The sequence below is a fragment of the Leuresthes tenuis genome, unplaced genomic scaffold, assembly GCF_036924035.1.
Source record: "Leuresthes tenuis unplaced genomic scaffold, fLeuTen1.0.hap1 SCAF_16, whole genome shotgun sequence".
Lineage (NCBI taxonomy): Eukaryota > Metazoa > Chordata > Actinopteri > Atheriniformes > Atherinopsidae > Leuresthes > Leuresthes tenuis.
The window spans coordinates 19667725-19690407 of NW_027325370.1; the positions used below are offsets into that span (position 1 = coordinate 19667725).

Here is a 22683-nt window from a genome sequence, read left to right on the forward strand (position 1 = left end):
ACAGACTTACAGTCTTTGTAAAGAGTATTATAGCCTAAAATATCTGGGTGGCAAGTGATGACTGAAAACATGTTTTTCCTTTTCTTTAATGAGTTGCTGAGCATGTCTTCTCTTCAACTCTTTGTTCTGGAACATTCTCCCTTTCTGCAGGGGGTCTATGGTATTTTTCCCCCTGCCAGAGAGGTTGAGAGAGGTGATGGCTGGTAAACACAGACCCAAGCAGAGTCCATAATTGGAGCAGCAAGCAGACCCAGCCAAAACCAAGGGCAAAGGCTTTCATGTGTCAGCTTGTATAAAGCTCTCTTTAACTGTTTGTTAATGAATTGGCTTTTCGAACTAAAACAACAGTCAGCAGATTGAGTGCAAACTAAATAACTGAGCGATGAAACATGGAGTAATATCGATTTAAGATTTATTCAAGTCATAATTACACATTGTTTGAACTCGATATTGTCCTTAAAATTTTGCACAAAGAACTTGGACGGCAGGGCAAACAGTACAGCTGGTCGACAAGCGTGCTTCAACACAGATCATTCCCATCTTGTTTATAGTACCACAGATTATTTAATAACAGGGTTTCAGACATGACGCCCTGCTGACCACAATGACACAATCCAAAAAACAAGCTTGGAATATTAATAAATCTTAATATAAAAGTCTTTGTAAAATAAAGGACAGCCTTAGGAAAATCATTACAGTGCATAAAAGGCATGCAGTCAACATGAAAGGGTTAAACTTAGTATAAAGCAGCCCACTAGTTTAAACCATTGCTTTAAACTACAGGATCTCAGTGTTGTGACATGCCAAAGATTAGGAAGTTGAAGAAAATAATGGCAGCTCGGTCAAATTACAATGCATCCACTACACAAATTATACATAAAATCAAGACCTTCAATCCTGCATTGTAGGAATTATTACCATTTTTTCAGCAAAGACATAAGACAAGCTTCAACTTCTAGCATCAAACTGTACGTTATCTTCAATATGATATCATGCCATCATTTAAAAAAATATTGCTTGTTGATGGATGGACCAATGATAATGCCTGTAAATAAAATATCTAATTTATAGCACAGTTAAAGTATATCAGAATTAAAAAAAAAAAAAAAAAAAAGTGATTTAAAATTGTGTTCAGTAATTGTCACCTATTGCTACGGTATGCTAATGTATTGAAACCCAAAAAAGCTGACTGGTAACATAAATGGTATATAAAAGTTCCCGTTATTTATAACTAAATACAATCTGGCATTTACCTAACTTGGTGCAAATAGGTGACAGAGCAGTTCTCAATCCTTTATTAGAACCACATCGATTCAGTTCAGGTTTTCCACAGCAGGAACCAGCAGGTGGTTTTAGTGCAGCCTACAACTTTGTATGCGTTTTAACAGCTGGGATTGCTATTGTAGGACGTCTTTCAGGGTTGTTTTCAGGAGACGCAACAGTACCTACACCTGGGAAGGCATGTCTGAAGGATGGGCTCGACACTTCTCTTGGAACTTGGAACAAGCCACAACAATTTTAATGACCTCCATCCTGTTGTCTTTTTTTTGTTCAGATTCATAGTTACATTCATGTCTTGATGTTACTGTCATGGTCAGAAAACAGAGATACTTGAAAAAAATAGAGAGGCTGAGGGGGAGACGTGTGGTTGTTCGCAGAAATGTTCCTGGCACGTCCTGTCTGCCTCTGGTTAGTGCAGTGGAAAGGCGATGTTGTTCATGTTTTACTAATAGAGCGAAACAGTTTGCTATGAGATATTTTGTCAGATATGTAGCAACTTCTGAAAAATAGATTTCAACATGAGGAAACTGAAATGTATTCCAAAGGAGTTTCTAGCTGTGTCTCTCACGCTCACTTCCAAGACAGCCAGTTCTCAGAGTTTGAGCATGAAAAAGACCTCACTGTTTTCAGGGTCTGAGGAGGACTGGGACTGTGTAGGGGAGGGGGATTCTATGGGGGTTAACTGACTCAGTAGGTCCAGGCTGCTGCACGGACTACGGGCCACGCAACACGCTCCCTCTGGGTTCCCCCTCTCCTCAATGGGGCTAGCACTACTTCTGCTGCCAATGCTACCAGTAAGGCTAAAGCTTGCACTTCTGCCCTGGATCAGACCCTGGAGTCTCTGCCTTTCCTGGGCTTTTTTGGCCCTGTTTGCAATGTACCGCACCCTGCTTTGGCTCCTTGATGAGGTTCTTCGCACCAGGGTCTCATCCACAAATTCCTCCTGAGTATCTTTCGGCCTGTTTTGTGGGGCAAAGTCACTAGGAGTCAGGGGTTCCACATCTGTCAACTTACGTAGCTGCTCTGTCAGGTCACTTTTTGGCCGGGACTTCTGCAGGCTGCCCTTGCAGAGCTGGTCTCTGGTTGACCGAACAATGAAGCTGCGGCTGATGCTGCGGTATTTGCTGTCAAAGTTGCAGGAAATATCATCAGAGGTCAGATCTCCAAGGCTTTTGGACATAGAAGATGTAGCTGCTGAGGTTATAGCTGCAGGAGGTGGTCTTTTGGTTGATGACTGCTTGAGTCCCTCCATGTAAAGCCTGCTCCAGGTGTGCCTCCTTTGAGTCAGCCTACCAGGTGAATCCTCTGAAGCGTCTTGGGCTGGCTGAAGAGCACGGGGCTTAAGCTCATCTTTGGGACAATCACTTTGCTGAAGATTGGGGTTTGACTTGCTTTTGCTGAAACGCAAGGCATCAAAGGAGACCACTGCTGAGTGACGGCAGCTGACCCATGGAGGCTCACAACTGTTGCTGGCACTGGGCAGAATGGTGAGGCTCTTTCTAGCCAAGTTAGGCAGGGAGAGGTCAATGACTGTGTCGCTTGAGGAGATGCTGGAAGAAGACGACATGCTGTCTCGGTGATTGCCAGGTTCCAGTTTGCTCCAGAGGCGGTCATTTATGGTAGCATCTGTACAAACCTCTGGTATTGCTGACTGGGCCTGCCTGGTTAAGGCTCTATCCATTCGATGCCCCTCACTTTTTGCTCGTCTTACTGGAATGTGTGAGGACAGAGGGCTACAAAGAGCTCTCCTGGTTTGGGGTGGCTGAGCTCCTGGGACTGCAGGATTTTGGGTGGACACTGTTGCAGCAGGGGGCTCTGTGTTGTGCTGTGACCTCAGATCGGCACCATCACTCTTCTTTTCCGTCATCATTTCTTGGCTTTCCTTCCGGTCTGTTTTGTCTCCCGTTGAGGAATTTGCGCTTCTGCTGATCTGGTTATCTTGAGGGCACTGTGTTGGAGCAATTTTCTCAGCAGGACTTTTCAGTGGGAGAGATGTGGTTCTTGAGAAGGTAGAGGGTTTCCTTGGCTCGCTGCTCACCTTGCTCAGTGTGTGCACCAGCCCATTTGAGGGAAATGTTGGTGGGGAAACTGCATTTATTGCGGTAGATGGTGAATGCAGTGGTGTAGACGTGAAATGATGTGAAGACAGCCTCTCTTCTGGAGTGGAGGAAGAGTGGGTAAAACAGCTGCTAGTGGTGTCTTCTGCATTTAGTGCAGGAAAGTGAGGGGCAGCTGGCTTCTGCACAGTGGAGCAGTCTGTGGAAAACATCAAAAGGAAATGCATCACTGTCAAAGAAGCAGTTTGTGGTCCCTCAAAGTCTCCTGGTAACAATCTTTCCCACAATTAGAGATGGTCTGATCTAGTTTATTGGCATGGCAATGGTTCGATAAAACCTTATTAGCCCATTAAAACCTGTTGCAACATATGCATCCACAGTTCCCAGTTTAGAGGGCACTTCAGGGTCTTATTGGGACAACTAAGTATTTGCTTGTTGTGACTAGTTCCCATTAGGCCAAATACCAGCAACATTTCCTTACAGTAAGCAAAAAAGCAAAAGTAAAGGGGCAGTAAGCAAAAAAAAGTTAGTCTAGTCGGAAGATTGAAAACACTTGTGATTGCTGCATTTTAATTGTTTATTAACAAGCAGATTTGAATGGCTGGTGTTTTATTATGAGCATATACATGAAAGGTTGAGAATAAATGTTTTAATAAACAGAATGGCTAACAGAATTTACAATATACTATATTTCAAATGCTTTCATGTAACTCATTTGAAAACAGTCTGAAAGTCTCACTCAAGCAGTTATTAATTCCCTTTAATTAATTAATTGTATATTTTTTAAAAGTTTAACATGAAAATACATTTTAGGGCCTTAAACAGCTTGGAGTATGAGAACCTTTTTTTTTTTTAATTCATTGAATGAGGATCTATGAATATGCTGATCTGGCCCACATGTCTGCCTGCCAGCAGACACCAGCTTTCTCTGTTTACTCTGATGCTCTGTTATGAGCATCTCTTTGAACAACAAAATGGTTATAAAGAGAAGGAAACTATTACTATGTCACATGCCAATAGCAGAATGGAAATATAGTCATTTCTATCCTTTTCACCAGTTTTAGAAATGTGGCCAGAGATGCAGCTGCCAACAGCTGCTTGTTCAGTCGGGTGTGCTATTTGTTGAAAGTGACACAAAGTGATTAATTAACATTTTTGTATGTCAGCTTGCATTTGACCTCTGTTCTGTTGTTACTATGCAGATTCACAGTAGAAATCTCCAGCCGTAGCCTTGAATGTTGATTTAAAAAATAAATAAATAAAGGTTAAAATCTAGATTTTTTTGCAAATAGGCCCTTGCATCAAACTTTTTTGGGTAGAAAAGACAATTATACAAATACTGAAAAAACTAGGAAATTAATTGCTCAGCTTTGGTAATACAGAAAAGACAGAGCAAAAACAGTTTAGCTAGCATGAAAGTTAAATACACACCTCCAGAACATCATAAACAAATGAGCGCTTATGACCTTGAATTACCCAACAAAACTCAACTCTTTAAACAGTGAAAAAAAAGATTCTGTGCAAACTTACACGCTGTTTGAACTGTGTTTAGTGTTTCAGGACCTGTACCCTTACTTAATGATGTGGCATTGAAAGGTGACACAGTGACCCCAATAATTATCCCAAAGTTGGTGCAGTTTTTAAAAAAGAAAAAAAAAAAAAAAAAGGTGAAATTGGACCCACACAAGAGAATGAAATGTGACTCATGAGAAAAGCAGGCTGGTGACAAAGGAAGACTCATGAGTGAATGTTGTAGGGTAAAGGCTGCATGCAATCAGCAATTTTACCTGTCTCTGGTCATCCCCTCAATTCTGCACTAGGAACAGAGAGAGCGTGCAAAAGGGACAGAGAGGAAAAAGGAATTTAGCCAAACTGGGAAGAAAAGGGAGAATGGAAGCAAGGAACCAGCTTTTGGGATGGAGAAGCAACTTATCAAGATGTTATTGCAAATTGTTTTTCAAAGTACAAATATTACAACACTTACCACAAAAGTGAAATACAAGTGCTAAATTTCATAGAAAAACAATGTGACAATATGTATCTGCCAGCATCATATGACTAAACAAATGTCCTTACACAACTTCTAATGTGGGCTGAAACCCATTTCAACTGCTAAAACATACTTTGTTTTCCCAAGAAAATTCATTCTGACTGTAGAAATATGATGGTCATCACATGACACACTGAAAGGCTTAAGAGGAATGCATTTCATTAGGAACAACTGGGATCCAACCAGAACTTGACCTTCCTGAAAAATGTCATGTGATGGGACAAGAGGAAAGGGAGTTTCCACTTGGAAAACATCAGTACCTTGTGACTTTCAGTACTTAGACAGCTGTAGTATTTAATGTCCTCAAACTATTGCATATTTCAACAGTCAAAATGAACAAATGAAAAAATGAACACTTTATGATATCCAGAAAATAAATACTGTCCACTAAATTCTGAATTTACAAGAAAAATATATGTACGAATGTGATCACAGAGTTACTGGAAAGGGGGTTGAGAATTAGTAGATTGATTATTTTAGAATTACACTCAATATTATGAACTGCTTTTGGCAAATTAAAGAAAAGATATGGATATGATGAGTATCTTTAGATTTCTACTAATCTCTCATTCTTTGTTAAATCAACTGACCTGTGCTCATATGATACCTTAGTTTTGCAGACCCTCATGCAGTAAAAGTACATTTATTTCCCTAAATGCTGATATACAGGCTGCACTAAATTACAAAAAAAATATTCTTGTATGCTGCATCTGCTATATTTATCTTATACTATGGTTGTTGTTTCTTCCAAAAATGAAAACGGATCTGTAATAAAAATACAATTCTTCAAATGTATTCAGTTGGGTTGCATCTTAATCTTGTCATCCTGTTGGTGATGGCATTTTTAAAAGCCTCAAGCAAAGACTCTGCTGTAGCTGACTTTGCTGAATAGCAGGCAGTCAGGTTAAGTTGAACCCCCAACGTTAACTCGCCTACATGTGGTTCCGCTGCTGTCTCATCTAAGTAGAAACCTTAGAAGTTTGATGTCATGATTATCCCCTGTGCATGGCTTTTCCTGATAGATTCCCACCATTTTGTAGCAAAATGACAAACCTAATATTAACTTATTTTTCTAAAAGGTTACCAAAGCATGCATTAAGCAAAGCTGATAGTAGAGTGTCCTCTGTTGGATCAGAAGGCGACCTATTTCAACAGTCTGATGTATTCATCTACACAACCTATGGTCTAAGTAACTTTCTTTTTTTTTTTTATTGGATTGGGTAACTAACGCTTGAAGTTTCCCAACGAATGGTGGAAATGTAAAGAAAGAATGACAGCCCTGTGGTATACTTGTATGTAAGTCAATGAGGAGCGCATAGAAGACAATATCTAGCATGAATAGCATATCTAACAGCAACAGCAAACACACTGAGAATGCTTCAGCTGGAATGCTCAACTTTAAACAAGTCATAAAAAGATTTAAGGTATTTTATTTTCCCATTATTTGGTTCAAGATGTACTGAGGTAAGCAGTATGGACACGGCTGCAACATTAGGGGGGACACCTAGCTGTTGGCTGATGAAGTGTACTAACTTTGTGTCTATGCTTTGAGATATCTGTATTTGTGTTGCTTTAGACTATAATTATCAAATATAATCTAATTCTAATAATTCTAAAGTAAAAACTTACCACTTTTCTCATCTGTCAAGCATGTAGATATTATTTTTTAAAGACAAAAACGTGGAATCAATTGAAATGAAAAGCTTAAGATGAATGGTACAAAAACTAGAGATGAACTAATAACTATGAAAAGGTCTAGATTTGACCTCGTACTATCAGGGTCATGAGGGATGAAGAGGTATCTAACAGGCACACAGCAGAGTGGGAAGAAATTTTTACTGCACAGATTACCAAATATGGAGGCTAAGTCCAAATCCCAAATATCAAACACGAAAGGTCCACTACAGCTACAACAAGGCATCGATGGGGTTATCACTAGTCTACCTAATATCATCTTACCGGCAAAGAACATGGGAGACTTATGGCGCAACTCTTCCATTTTCTGGGCAAACAGAGCATTCATCTCCCTCTGCAGGGTGCCAACAGCTCGCTTGCGGCTGTCGAGGACAGAACGTGGAGGCAGCATAGGAGGCGACTCCAAGCTACTCAGACTGCCAAAGCTGTCAAAACTGCTGCTGTCACTGAGCAAGAGAGCTTCATTTCTATCAGTGTTTGTCAACGGTGTCGGCAATGAACTGCAAACAGCACCATAGTTAGGGGGGGTTGCCTGCTGCCAACATAGGTTGGTCTTGCAATCTGATGTGATGCTCGGTGCTGGTGTAACTGCATTGGGGGAGCATTTACGGGGAACGCTGCAGGACCGGGGGCTCTTGTGTGAAGCATCAGGCTGAGGCCGTAAATGTTGGGGACCCAGGGTTTGCCTGGCTTTAGATCTGGAAAAAGGAATAGGTTGAAGGACAGCCTCGGGTGAATGTTGAAACTGAGATCCCATGCAGGACTTGGGTTTGGGGAGAGACTGTTCATCTGGGTGGGCTGCTAAGCGCTGAGGCTTGGCAACAACTTCTGGCTGAACATGATTCTTGGTTAAGGAGGAATGTACACTTCTCTCCTGTTTCTTCCCATCCATAATTTTGGACTTGCATTCCTGTCCTTCCTCAACCTGACCATTTCTCTCTGCGTCTGGACTCTCTTTACAGCCGATCACACATGTGATGCAGTTGGAGGACATCCCCACCTTGCCTGAACTAGTAAGCGCGACACGTGCAAACACCCCTGGTTTCATGTCCAGCGGGTCATGAAAGCGGAGACGGCTGGCCCGCTTCAAAGGCTCACTCATGGGTCGACGCTGATCAAAAAGTGAGCTCTTACCTTTACCCTCCTCTGCGTGAAAAGCTCCATTTGTATCTGGACGGTCCCAGGGGCCCTTAGTTTGGTGGGATCCCAGTGAATCCCCGTTGCGATGTTGTGGTGGTGTGAACTGGTAAGAGGCAGCAGCAGAAGTCTTGTCCCTGTCCTCAGACTCTCGTTCCTCACTGGCGCCCTCTGAGCTGTAGTCTTTGGTGTCAATGGCAATCTCTGGAAAGCCCTTCTTCACTTTCGACTGACCTCTGGTGGGTGCGCTGGCAGTGCGGCGCAGGAGGTGGGCACCAAAAGGGTGCTTACGGTTGTGATGTACAACACCATGGCTGTCCAGGGAAGCCTGCTTTGGGTTTCTGTGAAACAGTCCTTTTATTCCGCTGGCTGCTCTGGCCTAACAAAAACACAACAAAACATCAATGTAAAAACACACAAAGATGATCTTGGAAGAAAGTGAATGAGTTCAAGAAAAGCGATAGCCATAATGCAGGTGGACAGGATCCACTCTGTATTATTACAGTAACACACAAGCAGTTTGGGCACAGTGAGCATGCTTAAACAGCAAATGCCATCAAAATTCACATTAACTCAATAAATGTTCCTGTAACAACACCTGTGAATGATCAACTATACTTTAACATGATCATTCAGCTGTAATACATGCTGACTAGCTTTAAATTCCAACTATTTAAGTGTTAGACACTTAAACACCAACACATCTGTGTATTGCTGTTGTGGAACATTAGTTGGGGGAAAAAAAACATGCTTGAAGCAATCTGACAAATTCAAACACACAAAGAGCTCCATAGGTTGTTAGTCTATACTACATTTAAAAACTTACTATTCAGGTCCAAGAACTGGAAAGCCACAGTTCAAATTAATGCAAAGATTGTACCAATTTTGACTGAGGCCAGCATATTGTGATACAATTAAAACTTGTGTTTTTTGGAATATCAGAAAACAGGACACTACACATTGAAAATAGTGTTTTTGTGTGTAACTGTTGCTTTAGAGCGACTGAAAATTCTATAGTTTGAAGACTAACCTTCAAACTATGATTAGAGAAGAGTGGGGTAAGATGAGCCTTTTTTCTTTATGACAATAAATAACAATAAAAATACATGGTTGAAAAGATACAGAGAGAGAGGGTCAACTTACCCATTAGCTTACCCCACTCTCAATTACTTGGTTAATATTCAGATTACATAGTAATCAACAACAATGTTATTCTGGTGCTACATGTAGGGGTCAAACATAAAAACAGCTGGGACAGAAACGATCAGATGAGGGCATTCCGACAATGAAAGTGATGACTGCAAAAAGAATTTTGACATTTTCAGTGAATACATTGGACCAGAACAAACAAATGGCAAACCAATGGCGCTTTAGTGGGGCAAGGCATTACAGGGTGCATTTCCAGAGAAGGACATTTCCTGTGGGAACAGGGATTTTTGCACGCACCGTGTTCCCTGGCTGTTTATTCATTTATGGTTTATTTATTATTTTTTTAACCAGAGGAACTTGAGTCCAGATTATATTCCTGATAGACAGTTTTTAAAAAAAAAAAACATCTTTGCTAAAGATTTGGTCTTTAATGACGATCCAGGAACTTCGGTAGTGGGGTTTTAAGAACTGAATGTAACTGATGAGTGACATACATTGACACAAGTATTGCTTCTGATTTTTGTCAAATCATTATTTCAGTGGCAGAGCTCAAGGCATTTCAGAATATTTCGCAGTTGACTTGTCAGTGTGCAAATCAAAATCTTCTGAGGGGATCTTTACCCCTGGGAAAGTTCCTGGACATTGATTTTTCTGAAATAAAGTTCTTGGAATATCAGGTGGAAAAGCACGTTCATTTGAACACCAAAAACCTTGCTTGTTATCAAAAGAGGAAAGGCAATGTGAAGTAGATCCAAATAGTCTGACTGTTGATCACAGTGGTGAATGGCTTAGTGAACATCTATCAACAACACACAGAGAGACAAGATGATAAAGAAAAAAGGTCTCTTACTGAGAGTTAAATGTGGGTTGAAATGCACAAGTATATGTTTTCTGACCAATGTGACCACAAAACCTTTCATCTTAACAGCAATCTAATGTTTATGGAAATACCCTTACGTTTAGTCTTATCCAGGTGCAGATCAGGGGCTAAACATTACTGCTATAACCCCGTTCTTTTAGTACTGAGGGAAATCTATACAGGTTTAGCTTAGTTTCAGTCAAAAACTGGAGGCACAGTGTTTGAACTGCTCTTACACAGCTAAAGTGAACTTTTAGCAATCCATCCAATGGGTGGCCATGTCTGATTCTACATGCTGGTCAGGCAGACTTAAACTTAAAAAAAAAAAAAAAAAAAAACAGCATAAGAGTGGCCACTACCAGCAAACATCTCCATCTACAATAGATAGGCCCGGTATACTCATTGAATATAGTTTGCAGTTTATCCTATTCTTGGACTTTTAGGATTTTTCAGAGGGTGGAGATGAAAAAAAGAGTCCTGAAAGATGCTGACACTATATACCCCTGCAGTGCAGAACGATAAAGTCCTGCATAAAGGGAACCCTGGAAGTCAGTGCAGCCTGGCAGATTTAATGCTCTCTGAATGTGTTTGTTTAAATTGACGTCATTGGATCTACTTGGGGAGGGGGGGGGCAATGACAAGGCAGGCAGGACGAGTCTTCATACTGCATGTGAAGTATGAGTTGGTCTCAAGAGTTTTTATATACTCCAAGCTGTCTGAAAAGAAGGGTGTGTGCCCTAGGCGGTAGATTGTTAAGGCAGAAGGTGTGGCTCATGCAAGATGCCAACTGGGTCTCACTACACCTGAGTTCTGAATGGCAGCTTCAAGGCTCCTAAAAATGTCCTGCCTCTAAATGGAGCGTTTGGTAAAAGAGGGGTCCACTGAAATCACAAACAGACACAGGAAGAGAATGAATATCAGTAACAGAGAGGGTGAAAGAGAAAAAGGGTGGTGTGGGTTCAGAAATCTCCCACAGGAAGCACACAGAAACCGCTGAGCCAGAGGAAGTTCAAAGCAAGGACAATATGAACTACAGAGAAGTCATTGGCACCAGAACTGGAGACAGCTGAGTACACTGAAACAAACAGGTCAGCAATAAAAGCCAGAGTGGTGATCATAACTACTGCTGTGTAAAAGATCCATGGGTGCAAATTTTAAACAATAGTAAATCCATGTAAAGTCAGATATTTTGTGGACAATCCTTATTTTACGAAGACAGAGGGGGAAAACAGAAGTTGGTAACCTTCAGGATACATAATGATGGGCTTAGGTTGAAAATTTGAATCTAATACAACTTCCAGATCGTTCATTTCATTTTATACCAAGGGCCTTGGGAAAATTTAGTTTATGTATACATGCACAGCAATATTACGACTATCAATTACATAATGAATAAGACAATATTCTGATTATGATATTCATATGAGGACCATAGAGGATAATCCATTCATATTTTACATTTACATGATACAGAGCTTAATCCAATTCATGATTAACACCCACATTATGTCCTTCTGCATCATTGGGAAGTTTGTGCCTGTCAAAAGCCTTTATCAAACCCATATCCTTCAAAATACAGTGTTACTTGTAAATATCCCTCACCCAAAAAGGGGGTGGTGGTTCCCTACCGACCACCGCAGCCATCCACTTTTGTGGAAAGTATACCACATTTAATGTATGTTGGAGGTCTTGGAACATAGCTTCATTTGATTATTGCTGGCTCCAAATAAAATCTTATTCGGCTGAAGGTGATTAGAAAATGCCATTTACATGAGAGTGTCTGATTCAGAGTCCTGTCTTAATTGGAGTAAAAGCTCAATATCACTGTGCATGTAAATGTGTTCACTGAAATTGGCACGGAACTCAAGTATTTGGCCAATATAAAAAGTAGTAGTGGATAACCTGTTGAGAAAATTAGCATATTTACATATTCTCTTTTGGCCAAAAAAGTGCTATGATGAAAACATTTAAAAGTCAATGATTTCATTTTTAAAACTCAGTATAGATCAATATGGATAGTCTCTGAAGGTATTTTACCATTTTGAGGAATCAAACATTTATTTATTTATTTTTTTAAAGTGTAGAGCTGTTTTGAAATTTTAGTTTTAGAGAAACATACCAACTTTTCACAAATTTTCATCTGGCTTCCATCGTAGTACCTACCTTACCAGTGATGTCATTCATAGCCACGTGAACAAAGATGGACGCCTCCTCCATACCTTCCAAGTACACATGGCGATACCCTGCATACAAACAACATTTTAGCTTGTAGTGCTCCTACTGTCAGATCCTTCATGTTCCCATAAGCCTCATCTGAGTTTGAGCTAGAAATGTGTTTTACAAGCTCATACTTTACAAGTTACTTTCATAGATCAAAATGAACAAATTCATGTTCGTAGTTCATGTTGTGGTGTTCATATTTTCAAGAAGTTTAAACTGATCATGAATGCATTGATGCACAGCTCTGCAGAAACAGATCCATTTTGCAGTGTATGATCAGTGTGGAACTTTGTGGGCTCAGTTTATAAGTAGAGGTTTTGACCTTTTTATACAGAAGCTGCAGATGCTACAGCAAGTGCTTGGCTGACAGACCAATATGTGGATGCTCAGGAACTACTTCTGGCAGTGAGTCTCCCCAAAACCACAAATCGTGAAAAATACATTTACGGTTCTTTGTTTCAAATGGTAAACTACTGATTACATTTTTCTGGCCCAGAATGCAGTCCTATAACACTGCGTCTGCAAAATTATCAGCCAAAACAAAAGCTTAAATTAATCTGTATAAACCAGCTGCTGACTTAATGTCACAGAAATTCCACATTCAGGACTCTAATCTTCCATAGTCCGCTTTTTTTCCAAAATGTCAAACAAGTCAGGGGTATAACTCTGCACTATACTTACATTGTAAGCTTTAGCAGCAAAGTAGACATATGAATCATGCTGAAGAAAAGACACTGCTGCATGACTGACTTTTAATAAACCTTCACTGTGCCCTCTTATTTTTCATTGTCTCAGCAAATTCAATTCCCAAGTCTACGGTCACCGAAGCATACAAACTGCAGCAACAAGGTTTTTAGAGGTCACCACGGAACGTGACACTGGAGACGCTTCCATCTAAAATACGGTGCTTCACGATGTCTTACCTGGCATCATGCTGTTGAAGGCAATTGTACGCTGACCGATGAAGTCTTGGCCGATGGGGTCATGATCCCACACGAGGAAACGCACTAGGGTCAGCTCCGGCATGTGGACCGTGAACACCAGAGTCTCCTCCCACATTGGGTTGAACCCTAAAAGGCAGCCCCAAGAGAGGTCACAAAGGCAGGTAGAGAAGGGAGGAGGGTGAGGAAAGAGTGACCAGTTGAGTTAGAGCAGAAAACAAAGAAAGTGTGTGACAAAAACCTGGAGGAAATTATGCATATGAAAAGAGGAGAGAAGGATGACAGAGTGGACCAGGAGACCGTCGGAGTTGGCTCAGCGCTCATCTATTATTTAGGTTTTGTTTGTGAGAAAGAGACACCAGACTGTGAGGTGCTGCCTCAGCATGTCTCCTCATGCTGAGCTCATCAATTATAGATCAGAGCCCATAAAGGCAGCTCAAAAACACACACATAAACACAGATTCACATCAAGACAATACATTGGTCAGATCACCACATACATGTATTAATCACTTGATAAAAACGCAAAGCACAGCTCTCTTAATGCAAGCACACGAATGCATGCATTCAGAACCAACAGCTACTCATCAACTACAGAGTGCATTGCATAATTCTTACACGAAACTGCAAAATATTAAGTGACAGCATCCTGTGCTTCAGAGATGTCAATCACATCTGACAGTTAGAGGCGACATGTTATGCCATTTTCCCCACACAGTTTCCCGATTTCTGATGTGATTTTGTTGTGATATGCTTTAGTCCAATTACCAGAGAAAGACAGCACAACAGCTTTTTAGGTTGGCACGGTCTGCAGCAAAATATTTTGTTGTAATGTGTCAACTTTAATAACTGCTTGGCAAACGTCAAACAAAACTTTCTATCAGACAAATCCAATAAAAACGGCTATCATTTCCAAAAGTGAACACCAGTCTAGGAGAAAGAGAGTTTGGGATTTGGAGCTTGTGGACTACTTGCTAAAGCCTCACAATAGCAAGTTGTAACATGACCCTTGTATGTCAACTCTTGTCTGATTAAAACCTGCAGAGAAGTTATCAAAGTATTTGTAATTCAATTAAACTAACTGATTTCATGAAACATTTTCACAGTTTTAGAGTAACCAGCTACAAGCTGAAAAGCACTGCTGTCACTCTCATGGAGCTTAAACCAATACAAATAGTAAAATGTGATCTAGCTTTAATTACCTTTGTTGATCTAACTGGTTAAAGTTAACTGGTGGCAGTAAATGCAAACGCTTCATCCAATTATGTTTTAAAAAGTGCTTACCCTTTTTAAACCATTTTGATTAAGGGATTTCCAGACATGTAATAAACCATCTAGCGGTAGAATTTGTCCTCAATAAGTCCAATAGCAAACTAACCTGTAACATCTGATTACTTATGAGGAATATCCCTAATTAAATCGTTTTCACTGTATTAATCGCTTTTTGTGGAAGCTGTTTTTACAGGTTTGATCTCAAAGATTCAGATGTTTTTTTTGTATAAACTTCAATCGTGAAGTTTATGAAGACAAACCTTCAGATTTACTCACCATTATCATCCACCACTCTGGTCTGCTCTTTGCAGCAGTCCACCGGGAGGCCGATGATCTCCACCTCCACGAAGGGATCAATGATCTGACCGAAGGACAGTGCACAGCATTAACACATTACCTCAGCTTAACCACCTGCTCTGGAAGCTTTCGGGGGTCAAATGCTTCATGTTTGCAAGTTTTTTTTTTTTTGTTTTTTTTTTACAAAGGTAGTAGAGATAAATGTGTGTCACACTGGCAGCAAATTGGTTCTGATTGGTTGAGTATTTCAACATTTTGAGCTAAAGTGCACCTCCGTGTTTCTAGAGTGCTTTCATCAGAGGGTTGGAGGCAGCAGCGGTTGCAATAACAAAAATGGGATTTAGAGGAATAAAATGTTCATCTCCGATTATTTTTCAACAGATATGCACCAAAGCACAAACAAAAAAAAAAACAATCAAAATCTCACAGATATGTGTAACTAAGTGGTAGAGCCGAAGTGGAATTTCTGGTATTTCTGTAGGCTCAGCATGGCAGCGCTGAGACTCACCTCAGCGGACTTAATTGCCTAAAATACTCTGAACCTTAGACCTCAGTGGAAATGCATCAGACGAGTGGCTTAAATCATCTTTTAGCGCCTGGGAAAAAAAAAGCCCAAGGCCGTTTAATTTCTGGGTACTGTGGGTCAAAATTCAGCTTTAGAGCTTTCAGCAGTGATGAGCAGCAGGCACAGAGGGTTTTTTGTAAGCTCACACAGAGATTTTTTTTTTTCAGCTTTCCTACTCAGACCCAGCTGATGATTACCAAATGAGACCCCATGAGAACACTTTGGAATGAGTTCTTCTATAAAACGTTCTGAAATGTGCTGTAGTGCATAAAGACCTACGAGACAAGACTGGCTGAGAAACATACAAGCCTATTACGCTTCATCTGACATATTTTCATTTTATAGGGAGTTTACTGAGCTTAAAAAAAAAGACACTACAGTTGGAAATGTGTGTTCTACCTCTCCTCTGTCTCCCAGCATGGAGTCTTTGGGTTTCGGCAGCTGTTGTCCACTGATTATCTTCAACACCAGCTGTTTCTTCATCTGACCTGGTAGTGGGTCCTCCAGGTTCGGGTTAAAGGCACCTGAGGCGGTTAATGATACTTATCAGTTATTAAAATAACCATTTTCAGCTCAATCACTTCAACTGACAACTTTACATTTATTATTAGGTTGAAAGATTAAATTTTTTATTTGCTATGTCTGTCATATATTACTATAATATCAGGAATGTTATTATACTTTATCGAGTCTTTGAATAATCACATAATCAAAATATGCAGGGCAGCTGGGAATTGGCCATGAAAACGTGAAGCTAAAAAATAAAAATGTACCAGAGGTCTCCCTCAACAATAAACTACATGTTTTACTCTCCTGCACAGACCTTCGCACATGCAGGCAGGTTTGAGGATGTAACCGCAGTTGCCGTTGCTGTAGAACTTGGCTCTGTTGAGCTGAAGGACGCGGCCCTCAGACTGGTAGTTGAGTGCGACTGAAATCAAAACATTTCACTTTTATTTTCCACAAGCTGAATATTTTACACACAGCACACGGCACGGTGGAGCGGGTTCAATACTAACCAAGCTGGCACCCTGCGTTCCATAAGGGCTGCGGGTTGAAGTTGGAGGAGTCCACTCGGTACGATGAGGGGTAGATGCGAGATAGCTGTCGCTGGTTAAACTCTATGAAGGACATGGGATTCTGTTGCATCACCTGGTGAGCTTTGGTCTCACTCAGCGATGAGACCTGCCAGCTGTAGTTAGCTGCAACACAAAGTTTCCTTTCTTCACCATGAATTTTTGATTATTTGAGTAATCATGCCATTAGCGCAGGTCTTAACTATTTGCAGTGCTCTGGTCAAAAGTACACAGGTAAAACAACTACTGGAGAAATAAATCAGAAAGCAAAGCTAAGAGTCAGACGAAGCATTCGAAGCAAACTTTTAAAAAGTATTCAGCTTTGGCTACCTGAATATTAACTATCTGAAATATTAAAGAATCAGCCATTATTGCTCTTTAAACTGAACAGAGCTGCCCACCTTGTGTCTCAATATCATGGAGACCCACAGAGCACGTGTACTTGACCAGATCAGACAGTGCTCTGGAAAGCTTCATGGTCTTCTTTCTGTGGGGTCAATAAAGCCCAGTGATTACAAAAGTGTAAAGTCAGACTTCTTTTTAGAGCAAACACAATTTTAAACACAATTTAAAAGGACTTCTATATGAGGAGAGTTGGAGTAATTGTGCTGTGTGACCTAAGATTAGAGGACAGAGATCCAAGAGAACTGGCTAAATCAGAAGGGACATTTTCAGAAGACCCAACTGGTTTAGCTTCATTCAGCTACATTTAGTCATCGTTTTAGGAACACCTCAAACCATTAATCCTGAACGGTTTCTGAAGCACATATTTGAGATGGCTCAGGCAAACGGTGGCAGCTGTCTCAAAAGGAGCACAAAGGTCTGCAAAAATGAGAATGGCACTGTTTGCAGTGTCTTCAGCTTAAAACTAAAACATTTTCTAACAATAGTAGAGCAGGTATCATGTCTAAAATGTGTCCAGAATGAGTGAACATTTCCTATATGCTCATTTATTATAACATTTATTTGGTTTTCTGTGTAAGAGGACGTTTTTCAGGTGTGTATTTTTACTTTCACTGGTATGTGTGAAAACTTTTATTATTCCATTATTGCTATTGGAACTTTAACCAGAGGTTTTTTTTATGTGAAAGCGTTACATGTGTGAGGTTTTCAGCATGGTTTGTGAAAAGGTTTGGTTTCATGTGCTTACATGGAAAAAGTACTTGCGTTTATTTATGGCTGGATAATGTCCCCAACTACTCCTCATTCTCTTGTATAAATAATGAAATGCGCATTTGTGCGTGAGGCATACTTGCTGTGGTGCAACGGGGCGCGGGAAGCGCTGCTTGTGCTCTCTTGGTCTGTGTCTGTGTCTTCAAAGCTCGATGTCTTCTTCAGTTTGGAGGATTTTTTCTGCACGACAAAAATTTAACAAGTGAGGGATTAGCGAGACTTTTTCGTTTGGAACAGCCTTCAACAGAAAATTAGCATAAGTATCCTGGGTACATTTGGAATAAAGAAGTTAGAAAGTTCATAATATCAAATAACCAATTCTCAATTTCCACACTTGGCCACTGCATTTTACAACTGTAAGGCACCACTTATGTGAATTGAGTCAAAGTTAAGTGTGCAGGTGGTACACATTTGATTTTTTTTTTTTTTTTTTTTAAATTTGTGACCGTTCACTCTGCATTCTTAGATAATTTGTCATGTTCGGATTTCTATGTGAACACAATTTAAACTTAAAATTTCATCACGGACAACGTAAATATTAATATAGATGACTGAGATTGAGTGATACTAACAGGAGCAGATCAGTTCGTACTGGCGATGTCAGCAGTGGATTTGATCACAAAATCAAAAAATGACAAACTGTGGCTCTAAATGATCTTTCTTTGACTATAAGGAGATGGCTGGCTGAATTACATTTTCACTTGGGACACATCAGAAGTGGCCAAATCACCATTTTGGTTCATTCTGTGGTGGATGACAGCAGATATTCTTTTGATAGCAATGAAAAACCCATCAAAACCTTTAATCAGGTGAATAACACAACAGCATGTAGGGATACTATTTCCCTCATACAGACAGGTTTGACCTAAAGATGCAATCTATTCAAAAGCTTCCTGAGAAATCAAGATCAACCTGCACCCAAATGGCGACAATATAAATGCACAGAGAAAGCTGGAAACAGCTCAAGATCTGAAGCTACACCATGCAGAAAACACATGGAGGCAGTAATGTATGTGTGGCTTTTACCGGATCACTAATTTGTATTCATGATGTGACAGAGGCAGGTGGATGAATTCTGAAGTGCTGGAAATGCAGCAGAGCTGAGTGGAAGGCATTTCACACTACAGCTGGACAGTCAAATTAACATATTTTGCTATGGCTAAGTCAGTCATCTGGTACCAGCCTGACTGTGCTGCATTTTATTTCCTGAAGACAAAATTAACAGAAGAGAGTACGAGTTTTTAATTAGTACATATGGGTCAGAACATCGACATGCTGATAGAGCTGGAGCGGTGTGCGATCCTATCATGAGATGGTCACTAGTTTGTCCACGTTCTCATCATCAGGCTGAGCAGATGTACTGACCGAGGGACATGCAGAAATCTGCATAAAGAATGGGAAAATAAAAAGGCTGACCTTGCGTTTAGAGAAGCTCCCGATGAAGGAGCGGCTTGTGCGCTTGGTGCTGCTGGGGTTAGCTTCGTCTGCAGTGTCCGTACCATCATCACTTTTACCCTGACAGCAGAAAAGAAGCAAAATTGTTCTGAGCATGATTTCCAACAGGAAATGGACATAATGTTCCTGTTAATCACCTGATTATACCCCAGGGACACAGATTACTGGACTGAATTGTTATTTTCATCTTTCTTTTGGGATCATAACATGGTTGCATTTAGACTGAAACCTTTTCACCAACTGTTTTCTTTACCTACAGTTTTACAAAAAAGTGCAACAATACAACTGAAGATACAAATGAAAAACATGACGAGATTTCCTGATGACACTGAGGCAATAAAAGGAAACAGGAGGCTGTGAACAGATACTCGATGGAGCTCTGAGATGATCATTGCAAGAGAAAGACAGAAAGATTAATTTCTATGCTAATTGGCTGAGATATGAGTATGATTACAAAGCAGTCAGAGAGACTCGATATGAAGGGATAGAAAAAAAACTCTAAATAACTTAATTAGGGGCTGCATTTATTATACAAAAAGTCAAACATTTTACACCCCATGAAACCTAGTATAGCAAAGCAATATTATGAGGCGGCAAGGAATCCATTACAATCATAAAATGAACAAACTTGGAGGGGATTATTCCAATTTAGCCCTTTTCATATGTGAGATTTATCAATCTGTTATATGACAGTATCTCGTTACTTTCTCCTTATAGTGAATGTTGTTGCGTGAACAACATAAATCTGAATATCAACATTGAAGATCGTCCCCTAGAACTGCTTCACATTTCTCTATCGAGCAGATATTAAGACCCGAGGAGCGTCTGTCCAGCTCCTGTGAACAACTGCAGAACTTTTCATGTTTTCTATTTTTTTGGGTAAATCTCAAATAAAAGACTTTGCTAAATCAGCTGTTAGCAGCTCTGGCAGTACTTCTCTATGCAGACAGCATCACTGTAATACTGTAGACACCAAGGAGAAAGTCTGAACCAGATTCATTCTGAATAATCACGAGTGGCTTCTTATAGGTTTTCTGAAAACACAGATACTGATCATCGGTTGACAGTTACACAAATTGTGTAATATGTCTATATACTCATATTTGACTGTCAATCTCAGACAGTTAAGACAAAAACTGCATCAGCCAGTAACTAAGAAGCTTAAAGACAGCTTGACGTAGTTTCACAGAGAATAATTCATTTCTTCAATCAAAAATAATTTACTTCAACCGTTATTTATAGAGTTGTGATGGGTAAATATGCTGGCACAACACTGAGGTAACATCTAACAAATCTATCACTTCTGCACACTGTCGCAGTGAGAGTGGTGGGTTTTAAACTTCCTTTGTTGAATCAGAAGAAAACAGGAGCGTGTAAATATGGTCATCGTCTGGTTCCCGTTAAAAATAAGAAGGCCGACTTTTTCCTGTCAGCAAACCCAAAAAAACCCACTACTTTACACTTTAATGTATGATATATAATTCCAACTGAACGGAGAAGTGAATCCATAGGTTGTAAGGCCTAGACTTAATATCATGGTCCTCCAGAGCTCAGTGTTTACCTTGCTGCCAGTCTTATCTGTGGGCTTCCCAGTAGGAGGGAGCGCTGCAATGGTGAAGCTGTCAGGGTCCTCTCTGTCTCGGATCTTGGACTCCTTCATCAGGTTGTCCAGCTTTTTCTTGGCCATGTTCTCCACCTGCTTCCTGTTGGCTGATGTCTGCAGGAAGAAGCAGCAATTATAGGTGGAATGATGAGGACGTTGCACAATTATTCATGCCACAGCAGCATGGCTGTCACCTCCCGTCAGGTGGGACTGTTGATTTGTAAGAGCGACATGTCTTAGAAGTACGCTCCACACCGAGGATGCATTCGTTCAACCATAAACTGCATTTTCTAACACTAACTTTATGATGCTAATTAAAGGTTAAAGGTTAGCATCATTAGACAGCATTTATGTTGACTTGTAAAAGTCAGAATAAAACATGAAAACCTAAAAATGACCTAAAACTGAACCGTTTGAAACCTTTAAAAACTGTCCTCCACTCATTTTTAAAAGCAGTTCCAGCAGTGCTTGATGAAGCCAACCAATCAAATCCAGACCTTCGGCGGAGGGGTAGCCTCCCAAGTTTTTCCAGGAAACGTGTAAATATGCACATACAAATGGTGCACTCCTTGCCATTTCATAGGAACGTAAACAACTGGATTTTCTTTGATAAAGAAGTTTTCAAAACCCAGATTCACACCAGGGGTCAAGAACAAACAGAAGCAGAGCCTCAGTTTTCCAAAGCCATCAAACTTCTACATCTTTAAGTGTCACATTCAGCATCAGGGACTGCTGTGCATAAAGTCAGTTACCAAGCTTCCTTTAACATGACTTTAAAAAGATGTCTTGGATCATTTTGTCAGGTTCTTGTCCTACCAGATAGAAAAGAAAAAGAAAGCATCTATAATGCAAGATCCAGCTGGAATTCCAAGTTTCACAATGAGCCAAGTCGCTACATAATGTATGCTACCCAATGAAGAAACCTTCCAGGCCGTTGGATGAAAAACAGTAACAAAAAACATGTTATATAAACCATTCCAGATATGGGAGTACAATACCTCAAAGTGTTTCCTGTATGTTCATCGACCCTGAAGCATTACTCAGAGAAGTATGAGAGCACAGATGTTGGGATCATATGAGCTGGACATTACTTGACAGCATATGACCAATATGTTCAGCAAATGATATTAGTCTGTGTGTAAGAGAAGGTTCAAACAATATAAGTATAATCCACTGATATGAGATGTAAAATGTTGTTCATAGTTCGGTAGAGGCAAAACAAAAAGAAAGGCATCATGTGTTCCAAACTGAAGACACAGCAAAAACACATGTTTTTGTAATCTTAACTGATCCTTAAAGACCGAGGATCTGTGAGAAGATCCCCGGGATACGCCTTCCACATGCAGGTCTCATCAGACTACGAGGAAAAGGCATCAAGTAGAATCCCACAAGAACAAGACCATGGAGCAAAGGTGGAGCAATACAATGTTAACATGAAGCAGCCCAGAATGGTTGATGTATGGACATTTTCACAAATGAGACCATGGTAGGGGATGAGGGTGGAACATCTGCCAAAACTTCTGAAGTGAACAGAGGTAAATGCAGCCCTTGCAATCATTTCCACAACTGTTTTGAATTCAGAGCTGCCTGAGGCCACAAAGTCCAATGTCAGTCAATACTGGTTTCTCCTCGATTTTATTTTATACATATCATTTTATAAAATTGTAAATAAACGCACATTTACTGACTATACTGAAAAATGGAGGTATCAGAATGTGCTATGGCCTTCACTGCCACATTAGTACCAGCTGCCACCATCACCGGCTTTGGCTTTTAAGACCCGCCTGGATCTCTAGTTGAGATCCAGGACTTTGAGAATGGTTGTTGCTTAAGAATGGAGAGACGTTTTTCCT

At 40.3% G+C, this 22683-nt stretch overlaps 1 protein-coding gene across 3 annotated transcripts in view; it reads right to left on the reverse strand.

Moving 5' to 3' along the window:
- Positions 1–395: 395 nt before the first annotated feature.
- The window catches only part of plch2a (phospholipase C, eta 2a), a 167426-nt gene continuing 145138 nt past the window's right edge, over positions 396–22683 (reverse strand). The window contains exons 11-23 of one of the 3 annotated variants that reach the window (XM_072366620.1): positions 20789–20944; positions 19189–19287; positions 17852–17952; positions 17001–17086; positions 16543–16725; positions 16347–16454; positions 15923–16047; positions 14938–15022; positions 13372–13518; positions 12392–12471; positions 8218–8599; positions 5126–5149; positions 3453–3537 (exon numbers count right to left, since the gene is read on the reverse strand). In XM_072366620.1, the coding sequence (XP_072222721.1) occupies positions 5136–5149; positions 8218–8599; positions 12392–12471; positions 13372–13518; positions 14938–15022; positions 15923–16047; positions 16347–16454; positions 16543–16725; positions 17001–17086; positions 17852–17952; positions 19189–19287; positions 20789–20944 (1566 nt within the window). In that variant the 3' untranslated portion in view covers positions 3453–3537; positions 5126–5135. Of the gene's footprint in view, positions 3538–5125; positions 5155–8217; positions 8600–12391; positions 12472–13371; positions 13519–14937; positions 15023–15922; positions 16048–16346; positions 16455–16542; positions 16726–17000; positions 17087–17851; positions 17953–19188; positions 19288–20788; positions 20945–22683 lie in introns of all 3 variants that reach the window. The other 2 variants (XM_072366621.1, XM_072366619.1) reach the window with 2 other exon arrangements.